The 16712-nt window shown below is 40.4% G+C and overlaps 2 protein-coding genes across 6 annotated transcripts in view; both read left to right on the plus strand.

Moving 5' to 3' along the window:
- The window catches only part of Pld5 (phospholipase D family member 5), a 404115-nt gene that overhangs the window by 78881 nt on the left and 308522 nt on the right, over positions 1 to 16712 (plus strand). The gene's annotated exons all lie outside the window — the stretch shown is intronic.
- LOC109676291 (large ribosomal subunit protein eL43-like) lies at positions 29 to 418 on the plus strand. Its single transcript, XM_020152752.2, has one exon. The coding sequence runs from the start codon at positions 64 to 66 to the stop codon at positions 340 to 342; it is 279 nt and encodes a 92-aa protein (XP_020008341.2). The 5' UTR covers positions 29 to 63; the 3' UTR covers positions 343 to 418.

Here is a 16712-nt window from a genome sequence, read left to right on the forward strand (position 1 = left end):
TCACAGATTTCCGCCTTTAAGAACACTGGCCGCCTTTCTAGCTCAGCCCTCCATCGCAGCAACATGGCCAAACACACCAAGAAGGTCGGGATCGCTGGTAAATACAGGACTTGCTATGGTGCCTCCTTCCGGAAAATGGTGAAGAAAATTGAAATCAGCCAGCACGCCAAGTGCATCTGCTCCTTCTGTGGCAAAACCAAGATGAAGAGATGGGCTGTGGGAATCTGGCATTGCGGTTCCTGCATGAAAATGGTGGCTGGTGGTGCCTGGACTTACACCACCACTTCAGCAGTCACAGTCAAGTCTCCCATCAGAAGACTGAAGGAATTAAAAGACCAGTAGAAGATCTACCATTTGAGACATCCCTAGTTTACAATAAAATGGGTTAATTTATGTAAAAAAAAAAAAAAAAAAGAACACTGGCCAACACTGCCACACTACCCTGGGGCAGCTTAAACATCAAAATCACCAAGAGAAAGCTCAAAAATGCAAAACAAAAAATGTGGCACCAGTTAGATCCCAAGAAAGTTAATTCCTTCTAATCTGAGAGTTGAAACAGGACAGTGTCATCTTCTTTGATCTCAGCTGGAAACCAGTGCCAGGGACTCAGCACATGACTGTGAATAACCCCAAAAGCCCTGTGAGTATGGATTTCAGAGTTCCAAATAGTTTTTAGCAAGCAGAAGAATTTGTAGGTATGGAAACCATAAATAATAAGGGCCAAATGTACTGGGTGTCTAGACTTTTCTCAAAGTGACTATCTTCACTTGGCAATTTTAAGAGTCCCTCATGTGAAGATGCTGAAAAGGAAAAAGGAAAGTAGACTGTGTTCCATATTTTTAATAGATACGTGTCTCAGAATGCAATCTATGCTAACAACACTTACATCAGTACCCTTCCCCAGTCTCTCCAGTACCTCTATTTGTATCTCTGTGACAGTCCCACCTGCATGTCTGTAGGCATGTCGAACCTACCATGGCTGAACCTATGCTGTCCTCATTCTCCTTTCTCAGTCTGCTCTTCCCTTTTAGGTAAATGGAAGCCCATCTTCAATGTAGTTCACATCAGATATCAGGTCTTCCTCATTTCCACTGTCCACATGCAGCCCACCAACATCTCCAGAAGAATCTGGATCTACCATCCCATTGCTACACTCTGGTCTATGCCAGCATAACCCTTCACCTGGACTGTGCAGTAGTCTACTCATGGCTTCCTTGCTTCTAGCCCTGCTGTCTGTGTCTTCTCAGCATAGCAGGCAGAATAAGCATCCTGAGATGTACATCTACTATGACTCTCCTTCACTGTAGATGTGCCAGTGGTTTTTCATCTCACTCAGCATGAACTCTGAATGTTTGATCACAAAACACAGGTTTACATAATCTCTACTCCTCATTCTCTGACCTGATTTCCTATCACCTTTTCTCTTGTAATAATTGCACACCTGTCTCAGGACCTTTGCATATGTTCTTCCTTCTGTCTGAACAGATATCCCTCTGATATTCACACGATCTGCTCTTGAGGTCACTACTAAAATGTCCTCACATAAAGCCTCCACCCTATCACAACCGTTACTACTCTGTCTCCATATGCTGCTTTTGTGTTTTAAATAACACCTAGATCTATTTGCCAGACATTGATTTGTTCTATTATTTCCTTTACCAAATAAAAGCTCTTTCAAAACAAAGACATTATTCTTTTCACTGCTGTGCCAAGTGCCTGGATCAGTGTCTCATGAATGGTGGGTGTTCAATATATATTTGTAGAATGAATTTTCATTCAACATAAGTGAGGGAACAATACCCTCAAAATCTTCAGTGGAAGAAAGTAAGGTACACAACAGTAATCAATAAACAACAATGCAAACAGATTACACTGCTTGTATTAAAAGGGAGAGCAACACAGTGTGTACAGATCGCTCTGCTACCATTAAATATAACTTCCAGGAACACACAGAACTCTGGAAAGATGTTGCTTCTGGAAAGAGGAATCTTGTAAGGGTGAGAGATACAAACTACTTTTCTCCACATATTTATGCATCTTTGCAATTCCATGTTACGTCTTCCTCCAAACAAACCAACTGAACAAATTGGGGAAAATTGTTCTTTAAGCTGCTCTGTTGAGCAGAAGTCATTTTCTGTGGGACATTCAGAGCTTCAGGGGACCAGTGTGTGTTTCTCCATTTTTGCAGAATAAGGGACTTGCTTTTTGCTCCACTGTTTTGTGTATTTTGATAGTTTCTCTTTATCATAAGAAAAAGAATTGACATTTTTGGGTCACTTTGTTCCTTGCCATCTGCCACAGAAGTTTTGACATGGGGAGAGACAGGCACCATGTCAAGTTGGCAGCACTTAGAGTGCAGTTTTCCATCTGAAAATTTTAACTCTCACTCACTCTGATTTTACATGGCCATATCTTCCCCCTAAAGTCTGCCTTTTTGTCTCTGAATTCTTTCTTTTCCTGTGGCTTTTCCCCTATGGTTTTCCATTTGGGTTTCTTGCACTTCAAATTTAATTGGGAACAATGGTCAAAAATGCCCAGGAGGTTGGCCTTTGTGGACCCTGTTCCCTCTTTTGCTATGATGTTACCCTAGTGACCGCAAACCCTCAGCAACCTGCCAGGCTCTGCAGGGCAGTCTTCCTCTGGTGTGTCTTGGAAAAAAAAAGGATCATTTCATTTGTGCCTTTATGATTGAACTTCATCCTTCATGCTGTGGACAACAGCGCAAAACTCCATCAGGGTCTTTAGCTTCAGCTTTAGATGACAATTTTCTAAAGATATTCCTCAATTTATGAGCACAGAGCACGGGTGTGAGTGAACAGCCATCCTAAGTTATGATGTGGTCCCTAGACTCAGGAGGACTCCCCTACATTAGCAGCTTCCACCTTGTCTAGAATAAGAAAGTTTCCTCCTTTGGATTTTCATTAAGATGAATAGCTTCCTTGTAATATTTATCCTTGGTTATGTTAGAATTTCCCATTCATGATTTTCCATTTCCTTCCTCCTGTCTTGCTCACTAGACTCTGGAGTCCTCAGAGTATATATTATAGGTGAAAAGCATAAAATAAAACAAAAATGTTGTGCTGTAAAGTACCCCAATGGCAGTGTTAGTCACAACACAGTACTAATTAGAGCATGTAGTTTCATCACTTTCCTTTTGTCACTCCATGAACTGCCCCTTTCAGTTCCAGCATGCCCTTTCTGTGTTGCTGGAAAACAACAGATTACTTCATTTTAGCTCATAGGAGAATACAACAGGAGGTTTCTTAGAGTCCTGGGCATCACTGACTTTCCTCCAAGGGTAGAATTAGGATAGGTAAATGCTTCCAGTATCTAAGTAACCAGTGATGCAGACAGCTTTTCTGGCCCTGCTGACTTGGCGACTCTCCTATCTTCATGATCTTCTAACACAGTTGTGACTTGATGGTCTAATTTTCATTGGCACAGAGTGAAAAAAAAAAAGGAATACTTGAGACATCTGGTATTCTAGAACCATTGGAACTAGAGGCAACACAGATGAAGGGAGAAACATTACCTTGGAGACATGCGCTTGACATTTCAGTTATATGGACTTAAATTTCTGTAACCATGTTGACAGAGTTAAAGCTATCTGTCAGTCAGATGACAGAGTTTATAAATGTTACTCTTTCTCTTGCATTTGTTTCCTCTTAAGTAAGTGTTAAATAAGTCATGAATGAGAACTGTAGCAGGACCAGGTGTACCATGAGCAGGTGCCATGCATGCAACAGCTCTCATTGTAGAGATCTAAGAGAGAGTGAAATAGGAAAAGTTTGGTTGCAGTAGATGGATGAAAGGTTTAATTGCCATGTGGAGGTGAGTCACTTCTCAACTTAATTCCTTGGGAAGGATTATCCAAGAAGGTCTCCTTTCTCTTTTAAAAGAGATCATATTTATACAAACCCTTAAATAAGTATCTACATTATTTAAAGTGTATGGGTTGACCCAACCTTATTTTAAATCTAACTGTGTTTCTTTGGGGAAAAGAGGAGATGTGGATTTGGAAAAAACCAAACTGTATTTTCTTGTAAGTACAGGGTCTTTGCATGTTAAGCAATCGCTCTACAACAGAGCTTCATGCCCAGTGGGAGTTTTTCTTCAATGCAGTCAGGGTTACAGTTTTGCAGGATGAAAGGAGTTCTGGGTGGTGGTGATGGTTGTACAACATTGTGGATGTTTTTAATGCTACTAAATCACATCTACAAAATGGTTTCAATGTATAATGTATGTCATGGGTATTTCATGGTATTTTAAAGTATTCCTTCAGAGTTAGAATGACTCAGGGTTTGGATGTGAAGCTTGTGGTCAGCTTGAGGGAACACAAGGAAGACAGGGCCACAGCAGTTGCTAAGCTCAAGACTTCTTACTGCCTTCTGAGGCAGAACATGAGAAATGAATGCTGGGACGCAACTTCAGGGATTCCCTCTGGATATATGTGGGACAGGCGAGGGTGCGTGATGCCTCTGGGTCCAACCATTGCAGAGTTCATCAAGATCCAATGACTGGTAAGAGCACAGTGATGGGGGAACCCAGCATCAAACTGAGAATCCCAGCCAGCAAATTAGCCCCAACTAGGGTCAGCCAGCAGGAGGGTGTCAGGGCTTTGGATCCTGGGCAGTTTAGGATAGGGACATTACTGTAGGAAGGGACAGATAGCTTATTCACAGAGACCAGCCAGCCCTTTGGGCAGGGTGGGAGATGGGTTGTGTATGACAAGTACATTGGTGATCTGTAGTCATTTCTGGATGTTGCGGACTTGAATATTTGTGTCTGCCACCAAATGCATATATTGAAACTCTTATCCAAGTGTGATATTCAGAGGTAGATCTTTTTATTTTTTTTCTTAAGTTTTAGCAAGGATTTATTTTACTATTAACATGATAAAGATGGAGAAGTAGGAGGGGGGAGAAATATTTCCTGCTCCCTACTCCCTATACAAGAGCAAATTTTTCCTGCTCCCTATACAAGAGCAAAGAGCTTTTTGTATGATGTTATCAGGGTGGAGCCTCCATGATGAGGGCAAAAGAGACCAGAAGTCTTTTTCTACTGCAAGAGGACAAATGGAGGAGGCAGCCTTTTGCAAGCAGGGAAGATGTCACCTAGGAACTGAATTGGCTGGCACTTTGATCTTGGATGTCTCAGGCCAGAACTGTGAGAAATAAATTTCTGTTGTTTAAGACACACAGTTTGTGCATTTTGTTAGAGCAGCCCAAGCAGACTAAAACACTGAGGATGCCATGTGCTAGTCCTGATGGCAGGAGACTAGGGAACTGCCTGATTCCAGAGTTGTTTCTGGATTTCTGGGCCCTGAAAGACTTACTGATTTTATTGATTCTAAAGTGGCAAAGGGCAGCCTGAACTGAGGCATAGAAATTGCTTCCTATAGTGTAGCTAGGGGTGTCTTTGTGAGGGGGGGTTGTGGGGTGAGTTGGCTAGAAAAATTACTGAAGAGGAGTTCTGGCTTTATCCTGGGAGGAAAATTACATTCCTATCACAAATATTTTAACTTGGTGGATTACTGCATATATAAATATTATTTGGAGGAAGAATGGGGTCAATGAATATTTTAATCCATTAATTCACATTTCTCCTTTTATTTTATGGTCAAATCCTCGTGGTGACTTAAATAAGCAGAAGTAGTGATTAAACTTGATTGTAGGAAGGAAACAGTGATTTAGACACCATTGGGAATGTACTCATGAGAAGAATTTGTAAAATGGTAATCAGCTAGAAAGCCAGTTAAAACACTTCATGGCATTTTCCTGGGTTGTTGCTGATATCCTGGGCTGTGTGGAGGGCCGTGTGAAGACTTCCATTGTTGTTCGCAGCCCCTGTGGTTAAACGTAGGCTGTTGATTTGCTTTTCTGTGGGTTAAATTATTTCTGGAAAGCTTTAGTTCTCACTGCTGAGGTAAATGCAAAAGTTTACTGCCAAGCTGAAGTTAAGTGGTTTTTGGCAGAATTTAAAGTTGGATCAGCATCCAAGGAAATTCTGTTTGGCTTGGAGACTTATTTGAACTTTTTCAAGATCAAATTTTTCTTTCATTTTAATATGATTTGTGACATCTGATTTCTCATCAGATGGCTTTTTCATGGCCACTCATCTCTGAATTGGAGCTTACTGTTCACAGAACCATGGCATGGTGAGGCTTGATGGGACTATGAAATGTCCTTTATCTTTGCAGTACCCCTGCCATCCTCAGAGAGTGGGGGCCTCTGCCTGACACAGAGCTAAGAACCTTTGTCTGGGATTTATGGAAAAGCATGACCATCGCCCCTGACTAGATGAACAACTCTGTCTTTTCCTTCATTGTTATTAGGCATTCCTCCACCTGTTGTGCCAGCATAAATTATTATCACTATCATAGTTTGGATCTTGAATTGAGCTTGGACTCCAGCCTGTGGTGGTACTGGGAGGTAGTGGTGGAGCCTAGTAGGAGGGAGGGAGGTCACAGGGTGAGAGGGAGGTAGAAAGTACATCTTCAAAGGGAATAAGGAGGCCCTGGGCCCTCCTCTGTCTCTCTTTGCTTCTCCAGCTTTCATGAGGTGAACAGGCTTCTTCCCCACCATGATGTACTGTGACAGCACAAGCCAAAAGCAACAGGGCCAAGTGACCATGGATGAAACCTCTGAAACCATTTGCCCAAACAAGTCCATCCTTTATTACGTTGCCTAACTCCAGTATTACATGCAGTAAATAGGTCATCCCCTCCTGTTCCTCTTCCTCTACTGCTACTTCTTCTAATGACACAGTTAAGACAATGAAAAGTCTACTATACAAAGGTTTTCTTTTCCAGCATAAAACTATGGTGTGAGATTACACAGTACCAGGAAAATGTAGACTTAGGGAGCTTTGGTTCATGGAAGCAGCTGCTTAGGTTAAATATAACATTGAATGAATAAATACCCTGTGGTTAAGAGCTGAGCTAACTGAGGCTATGCATCATGCTGAATTTTAAAGAGAACCTCACATTTTGCACAGATAAGAGGCTTGCCTGGTTGACTAGTTTAAGGAGTTCTGTATCAGGCTGATGCATCCATCCCTTTTCCCAAACACTGTTCCCTGGTAACTCTGTGCTCAGTAAGCTAGTTTTTGTTTTAGAATAAACATTGGAAGAGAAGATGAGATATTTTCTAGCCAGGGAATAAATATTTCCCCATAGAGAGCAAAACTGTGAGACTATGATTGGTTTATAAGCCAAGGCAGTCGTAGGCAAAATAGGAGTGATTTTGGCTTTCATTTGTCATCTACCAGATTTTAGCGAAGTGCGTTCTCATTTATTTTAAATGCTTACTGTATCAAAGAGTCTAAAATAGTTGTTTCTTGGAGAGGCTTTGGTGGCACCCCACTCTTCCCTAACCGTCTGTTAGATTTTAGTATGTCTGCTTAAAGTGGAGACAATGAGGTGGAAAAGAACTTGCACAAAAGTCTATGTGGAAGTTTCTAGAAATTTTCGAGAATGAAGCTTCTACCATTTTAGCTCTAGAGAAGTATGTATGGGATCCAAATCTGTTTTAATCTGATTTTAATTTTTTTCCTCCTTACTCCTCCCATCTTTACAGCTATTTTTGCTGCTTAAGACTAGAGAAATCCCGTTTTCTCTAACCCAAGAACATTGAAGAATGTCAGATCTGCTCATTAAAATGGGGGAAAGAATGGAAAAAAGACAATTGCTTGTAGAGGCACACACCTCGTTCTGACGTGTGGGGCAGTTAAAGTCATTTGTCAAAGGCCCACTGCTATTCATTGGCTCCAATAGGCAAGATGAAACATTTTGTCAGCTAATCATCAATCTACTTGAAAAGATGCAGATGGGTCTAAGAATAAATGTATTAAAAAGAAAGCAATTAGCATTCCATATGGGATGCTAGACTTTCTGCTTTGTAAAATTTCCAAGAGTTTAAGACCTACTGATTCAAAAGTATGAAGATGAACTAGAAAGCCTTTCGTGTTCCCATCTGCCATTGTTCTTTTCACTTTGTCTACAGTTAAGAAGATGTGAAAGCAGTGACTTAATCAGTGCAGAGCAAACCGTTACAAGGTATTTGTGATTGTTAATAAATAGGATGCATAATACTTGGGATAATTTAGAAAACAAGAAGCTTCCCTTTGATAAAAGTATAAAGAAAGGTGCTTAGGGATAGTATTATTTGGTAATAGCAATAATTCAGTTATTAGCACAATATTGTTAATGTTGATGTTTTCCTCTGGAGTGAGACTTTAAAAACTTTCTTTAATATGTTTGAGACTTTTGATACCCCAAATGAATGACTTAATGTTGTCAACGACAATTGAAGTTTGCAATTATGTGTTAGAGTAATTCCAGCTGTAAAAATAGGTAACATTCAAAATGTCCGTGAGTTTATATAGTACAAATTTTTTTCTCAATTGAAGTTTAAAATGTGTGACAAAACCAAATACCTTTTCTTTGGTGATTCAGGGGCCTTCTGTCTTGTTTTATCATCTCCAACATGGCATCCAAAATGCTCATGTTCATTAAACCAAAATTTGACAGGTGAAAACACAGAGGGTCCTGCATGGAAAGTTCTCATTGGTTAAGCTTAGGTATGTGGGGGTGGGGGGCTCACTCTGTTTACATTCCTTTGGTTGAAGCTTAGGCACAGGGCCCCAGCCACCTACCAGGAAAGCTGGAAATGCAGCCTAACTATAATCCCAGGACAAGGAAGTTGGTTAGGCTAACTATTAGCCTGTCTCTGCTGTGATAGTCTAAGAATAGGTTTATGTAAACTGTAACATGCACTTTTTGTTGTTGCTGTTTTTATTGCATTTTCCAAGTTCTAATTTGAAGAAATTTGCCTCACATTAATACTTAATTTAAAATACTGAGATACCTTTTGTCCAGTGAGGTTTTTATTCCTCTTGGTGGGAGAGATCAACAAAGAAGTGTCTGAACTGCAGTACAAGTATAATGAAACCAAATACTTCTTCTAGAGCTTTTGATAAACAGTTAAAGAATCATGGTCTTTAAACCAAGGCAATGGCAGTGGGCCTGAGAGAGGGAACCCACTTGGAGAGACATTTATCAGATTAAAAAGTAGAGGACTTGACATTTTAGTAGGTTTAAAGTTCCATAAGGGAGAAAAGAAATTCAGAATAAGTTCTGGAGCAGGAGAAAAGTAAGGTGCATAAACCTGAGTTACACTTGTGAATGCTGAAGTGGCTGGATGAAATGTTCTTGACACAACTAGAAATTACACCTGCATGTCAGGGCAAACAATGGGCTGGCTAATCTGAGTATCAGTCAGGCCGTTCAAGTCATGGCATGAGATCAGTTCACCCAGAAAAATGTGAGAAGAGAACTGTGCTGTGGAGACCTCAGGCAGATTGATGGCTAATAAGAACAACTGTGCTTAACATTTAGAGGATACCCATGATATTATCAGTAGATCAGTGAAGGTCAGAAGTCTGGTTGAGGGGGTGAGAGTTAAAAGTAAATGAAACTAAGGAGGTGGTGAGAGAAGACAATAGCTGTAGAGAATGGAATATAAACAGAAATAATTAAAAATCACTGCTCATGTCAGCAATAAGGCAACACTGAGCAGGGTACAACGACCAATGGTCAGCAGTGTTATTGTTTTATTGATTGCTTCTTTTCTGCCTTTTACATATAAAGTAACACATTATAAGGAGTTTGTTGACATTAATTCCATTCAAGGAAGGGAGGTTTAAACTGCACCATCATGAGTAAGATTTTTGCAGGGAATGGTGGAAGGGGAGAAGAAACCATTTCACTTACAATGGAGTTACTTCTGCTAGCACAGTTTACCCACAGTCATTGAACTCTTGTGTTGTGCTGGGCACTGTGCCAAGCAGCCAAGGTGGAGCAATGAACATGACTGTGCCCTTCTCAAGGAGCCTAGCACTCCAAGAAATGGAGGGAATGTCAAGAAGAGCATTTGTATACTGTGTGCTATTGATGACAACTGCTGGTGACAGGGCTGATGGGCTTATTCTATTTTATAGATAAAGAGATTGAAGATCAAAGAGCTTAATTAGTCTTGAGGATCTGAGTATAAAAGTGATACACAGTACATCTAGTCACTTAGATATTTTGCCACAGTACTCTGTCCTCCCATAAGTGACACTTCTGTCCTTCCACTACACACTTTTATCTGCATGCCACACCTTCAAGCCTCCTGTGACACACCTTCCTCATCTCTCATTTTCCTCACACATTTGCATGTGTCATCTACCATACACAGCCACTCTTGATTTTTTCTACTTCCTTAGTTTTGATGTGTTGTTACTGTAAGCTATCGCCTGCCTCAGTTACTCTTGGTTACTTACCTGTTTTAAAATAGGTTCTGTCTTCTTGCCTGTCACCTTGGTGTGGGCAGGATCTTCAGCTCTTGCTTCTTTTTCCTGGAGTGTTCACACAGGAAGGCAGAAACTGGGGTCCTATTTTATGACTACTTTTCTGCAGCCAACACTGTACCCCAAATACTGTGTTCTCTATCCTTACCTGTCACTGCAAAATCATTTCCAAGACCGGGAAGGAATTTGGGGAAAACTAAACTCCAGTTGTTTTCTAAGTAAATGCCACTATTGCCGAGCTATTTGAAGCACATTAAAAATCCTGCTGTCACTAGGAAATTTGCCTAATAACAATTTGCTATACTCATCTGATTTTTATAAAAATATTTTTCCAATTGTCCTGCCTGGAGTGGTGAGCTGCATTTTCTCTCCACATTCCAGAAAGATGGACCGGAAGCCGTTCCGGTGTAGGAAGCAGCCCTGAAAGATGCTCTCCACCAGCCAACACTTTTTGCCAAGAATTTGGCAGCGCAGTCTGCAGCAGATGTTGCCTTTCTATGCATGCCCTTCCTCTCCTGCCATCGCTCCTCATGGCAAATATGTCAGAACAGTACATATATATTTAGTGCTTTACATTTATCTGGGACAAGACTAGTGCTTGGCATGAACACTAAGTGTCTTTTGCAAAAAGGAACAGACTGGCTCATAAAAATACTTGGGAAGCAGACTAAAAATGAGGGCCTTCTAGAACCAACCTGAATTAGAAGTATGTCTGCGCAGTAGCTGGGGATTCTTTCTAAAATCTATCAATTGCTCCCTTTCCCTTCAGTTGAATTGTATTGTGCTGTTTGCAAATAAGACAGGGTATGCTCTGAGTTACAGAGACAAAGGATTTCCAGACACATGCTGTAGAGGACAATATTTGCATTTCACAAGGATTCATTTAGTCAGGTTTTCCTTTTTTTCTTTAAAGCTGAGCTCATTTAATTCATTGAAAATGTTTTTGAGTTTATTGAAAGCAGCATCAACAATGACAAAATGACCTACATAGGACGTCTGAGGAAGCGTGCAGTTAATACTAAAGCTGTAGTAACTGTAACTTGGTTTCTGAGACCCTCCTTCAGACTATTGCCATCTTCCAGAGGAAGCTTCTAGAATGTGCCCAACTTATATTCATACAGTGTGCTGGGGACTGCATGTTTGTTCAGGTATCCTCACTCCCTGCCCTGTAAACTTCCACATTCCATGGTCGGGCTTGTCCGTGATTTGCCTAGCAAATGGAACCTGAGTGGTGTGTCACACCCAACATGAAAGGGCCAGGTCCTGACAGGAGCTGTTCTCTCAGCCTCAGCCCCAGTAGGAGGACACTCACAACAGACTTGAAACCAGCCTGCAAGCCTGGAGCATCACTTGTTTATTTATTCAGTAAATCGTTAGGAAGTGTCCACACATGGGTGACACAGGAGAACAAAAACAAAGGGTCTTTATTTTCATTTAGCTTGAAAGTCAGCAATTTAAAACATCCCTGAATAAATTATAGGATGGATGCAAAATGGACATGCACTCTTTTTAAAGACAAAGCATTAAAATGTGAACTTTCTTAGTTCTTATGGTCTCTATCCAACACACTCTGCAACACCTACTGCATTCATTTCAGAAGGTAAGTTAGGGAAGGTTTGACTGGCAGAGGTAAGTATGGGATGAAATTGAGGTAATTTGGGGCCCAGGAAAAGCACAAGTGGAAAAATAGGGAAATTGGAGCTATTGGAGTGTATGTACTAATTCCTTTTAATCCTAAAATTGTTATATCAATGTAAGAGAAGAAATCATAAAAGACATTAGTGTTTCCATCTAGTTGCATCCGAAAAGTGGGTACAGAAGTAAAATTTTTGGAGGTATCATTAAAAGATAGATAGATAGATAGATAGATAGATAGATAGATAGACAGACAGTTTTCACATTTACAGAAAGTAATAGCACATCTCAGTTACTATATGCCCTAGTGGTAGAGTTTGAGGCTGTGAGAATGTAGTGACAACTTTCACAAGACACTTCCCACAGGAAAGGTGACATGTTGACAGAGCAAGGGCTCTAGAGGCCAAGTGTCTGGTGTTCAGTTATTATGGGCTTAGGAAGTAGCTAAATCTCTTTTTCATCTCAGTTTTCCCATGCATACAATGCATCCAGCTCCTGAAGGCTTTGCAAGTATTAATGACACCATGTACATTATCTGTTTGGAATGGTGCCTGACTTATTGTAATTGCTCCACACAAACAGTGATACCTGTAGCAATAAGCAGGAGCCTAGATGCACACTTTTAGTGAAGACTTTTGTAGTCGACCATGATAGAGTCTTATTTCTAGATCTGGGACTCCCTAAGCAAATGCCACTTTTTCGTGGGGTTTGCTTTTGTCATCAGAACATCTCTTAAAGTAATTGAAGCCTATAAATCTTGTATTAAAAGCTGGCTGATACGGTTCACTACTAAGATTGTGATGTGAGTTGAGGGCCCAAAGCTGTATTTGAAATGCAGCAAAATGGCTGGTTTTCACTGCTTTTTTAAGGATTAATGAACTGCTTTGTTCAGGGCAGCCTGAACTTTGTATTCCCAGTTGTTTATAATAAAATTTAGGACTACACTCAGCTTGCACCATAAAAATAGCACTAATCCTAAGATAACTTGAGACCACAAGTCACACATCTAGTCATTGTCATGACTTTTGTGTCTGCTGTTGTCCACCTGGGGAAGTAGTCCACTTTTCCTGATAACATGAAAAATGTCACACAGGTGACAAGAGTACTCCCCGGATCTGCTGTCTCCACACTGGGCATAAGCCCAGCCCTGCTGAAAGTGTGGGAGTCCAACTGCCCTCTTTGGTTACACATCACCCACATTCTTCCTGTCAGCCTCAGAAGGATGCTGGAGCTGACACTAAAGCTTGCTTGAGCATTATCTATGCTCGGTGATTCCATCTCCAGGTGAAGTCTCACTCGCAGAACTAAAATATTGGTTCTTCCATAATACATAGATCACAGTGAGTCTTTTTTTTTTGGAGACTGTTACTCCAAATTATTGGTTTTGGTACTAGCCTTGCCACATGACTCTGTAATTAAGAAAACTCTTTATTTTTACTATTGCTGAGAGTTGAAGTCAGGGCCTTATGCTTGCTACACAGGCGCTCTACTACTCAAGCCATGCCCCTCAGCTCTTTTTGCTTTAGTTGTTTTTCAAAGAAGTTCCTAAATTTTTGCCCAAGTGCAGCCTGGACCACTATCCTCCTATTTTCACATCCCGTGTGTCTGGGATTACACATTGTACCACCAGGTGGTTTGTTGATTAATAGAGGGGTCTTTTTTCCCAGGCTGGCCTTGAACTACTACCCTCTCATTTTCTGACTCATAAGTAGCTGGGATTACAGCCATGAGCCACTGTGCCCGTCCCAGAAAACCTCTTTGACCCTCAGTTGAGAGTATATGGCCATAGCTTTATACATAGTAGAGGTGTTGCTTCATGGAACAAACTAAAGGGTAGAGCATGGGTGTTGAAAGAGGGTCATGTTCAATTTGTCCATGAAAATGTGTGAAGCAATCATGTGCTGAGCTGCCATTCCACTTAGTCTACTGACAGCATCCAAATTTAATGCAGAAGCACTTGCTTCCAGGATTCCTCATCCCCGACTTCTCTGTGTTTTTTGCTGATTCACTTCATTTTGCTGACATCTACATATTGAACTATTCAGGTTACATCTTTGGCAGTTCCACCCAAACCCTTCTCCATAAACATGACTTATGTACTAACAACTTTGACACTTATCACTTTAGTCTAGACCTCACCATTAAAAGTCAAACTCACATGTCACTGCCTGTTGAGTGAAGGACACTCAATTTGTATGTCCAGTGGCATCTCCAGCCTAACACATACAGTTCAAGACTCATGACCTTCTTCCTCAAATTAAGTTCACATCTAGTAATTCTCATCTCATTAATGGGAACTCTATCTTTCTGTTGCTCAGGCCAAAATCTTTAGACCTTTGCTTGACTCTGATTCTCTCTCCTGGATTACAGACCCATGTCTTTTAAGTAAATACTGTAGACTCTATCACTTTCTCCCCTTTTAATGCTGCATACTAGTTTAGGCTCCATTCTGTTTCTGTACCCCCACTCCCAGGCTGTTCTCTGCAGAGCAGCCCAAGTGTTCTTTTTTTTTTTTTCTCTTAACTTTAAATATCTTTTCGTTTTTTCCTTTCTTTTATTTTATCATTTTTACATTTATTTACATGTCTATACATTGTTTGAGCCACCTCCCTACTCCTCCCCATGCCCTCTTGTTCTCCGATTTTGTTGAAGAGAAACCATAAGAGATGATAAAAAAGATACAGCATTTTCTCTAGTCTGAGGTAAAGATAGCTATACAGAGAGATTCCTGGCATTGATTCCATGCACTTGTGTATTGCAACCCACATTGGTTCATCTCTGCCAGATCTCTTTGCTACTTCTTGGTCCCCTTCCCATAGTGGCCTCAGCCAGTTTCAGATTACTATATTCACTCCTCTACAGTGAGCACATCAACCACATTCAAGTTTTAGGTTTCCTTCCCTTTCCCTATTCCTCCCATTTGCATTCTTCCCTTTGTGTGTGACCCATATCCAATAATATTACTGCATTTGTTTTAGGTCTATAATCTGCAAATGAGGGAGAACATGTGATCTTTGGCTTTCTGAGCCTAGTTAACTTCGCTTAAGGATGATGTTCTCCACTTCCATCCATTTACTTGAGAAATAAGATTTCATTCTTTTTCATGGCTGAGTAAAATTCTATTGTGAATAAATACCACATTTTCTTAATCCGTTTGTCAGCAGTGGGGCATCTTGGCTGTTTCCATAGTGTGGTTATTGTGAACAGTGCTGCAATAAACAGTGCAGGTGCCTTTGTAATAACTTGAGTCACATTCCTTTGGGAGTATCCCAAGGAGTGGGATTGCTGGATCATATGGCAGATCTATGTTTAGTTTTTTAAGAAGCCTCTATATTGTTTTCCAAAGTGGTTATACTAGCTTACATTCCCACTAGCTGTGTACAAGGGTTTCTTTTTTCCTGCATCCTCACCAACATTTGTTGTTGTTGGTAACAGGTAAGGTGGAATCTTAGTGTGGTTTTGATTTGCATTTCCTTTATGGCCAGGGATGGTGAGCATTTTTTCCTGTGTTTTTTGGCCATTTGGACATCTTCCTTTGAAACAGTTCTGTTTAGTTCAGTTGCCCATTTATTTATTGGTTCATTAATTTTGGGAGAGTTTAGTTTTTTGAGCACCCTGTATATTCTGGTTATCAATCCTTTGATGGATACCTAGCAATATTTTCTCTCACTCTGTGGGTGGTCTTTTCAGTTTAGAGACCATTTCTTCTGTTGTGCATAAGCTTTTTAATTTCATGTAGTCCCATTTGTCTATCCTTTCAGTTGCTGGGCTGCTGGAGTTCTACTGAGGAAGTCCTTGCCTATACCTGTTGCTTCCACAGTATTCCCTGCTCCTTCCTGTACTAACTGCAAGGTTTCAGGTGTGATATTAAGCTCCTTAATCCACTTTGACTTAATACTAGTACAGGGTGACAGGCATGGATCTAGTTTCAGTTTTCTGCAGGCAAATAACCACTTTTCCCAGCAAATAACCAATGTTTCCCAGGAACATTGGTTGAAGAGGCTGTCAATTCTCCATTGTATACTTTTGGCATCTTTGTCAAAAATAAGGTGGGCATAGCTGTGTGGATTCACATCTTGTTCCTCTATTCTGTTTCACTGGTCTTCATATCTCTTTTTGTGCCAACACCATGCTGTTTTTATTGCTATGGCTCTGTAGTATAGTTTGAAGTTGTGAATTGTGGTACCTACAGTGTTGCTCTTTTTGCTCAGTATTGCCATGGCTATTCATGGTCTTTGTGTTTCCAAATGAACTTAGGGTAGATTTTTCAATCTCTGTGATGAATGTCATTGGGATTTTGATGGGAATTTCATTGAACATGTAGATTGCTTTTGGTGGTATAGCCATTTTTACTATGTTGATTCTGCCAATCCATGAGCATGGGAGATCTTTCCAACTTCTCTAGTCTTTCTCTATATCTTTTTTCAGTAGTTTGTAGTTCTCCTTATACAGGTCATTTACATCTTTTGTTAAGTTTATTCCTAGGTATTTGATTTTTTTTTGAGGCTATTGTAAATGTAATTGTTTTCCTATATTCTTTCTCAATTTGTTCATTGTTTGTGTATAGAAAGGCTACTGATTTTTGTAAGTTGATTTTGTATCCTGCTACATTGCTGAAGCTGTTTATGGTATCTAGGAGTTTTGGGGTAGAGTTTCTTTGGGTCTTTGAGGTATAGGATCATGTTGTCTGCAAATAGAGATACTTGACTATTTCTTTATCTATGTAT

This window comes from Castor canadensis, chromosome 11 (assembly GCF_047511655.1).
Source record: "Castor canadensis chromosome 11, mCasCan1.hap1v2, whole genome shotgun sequence".
Lineage (NCBI taxonomy): Eukaryota > Metazoa > Chordata > Mammalia > Rodentia > Castoridae > Castor > Castor canadensis.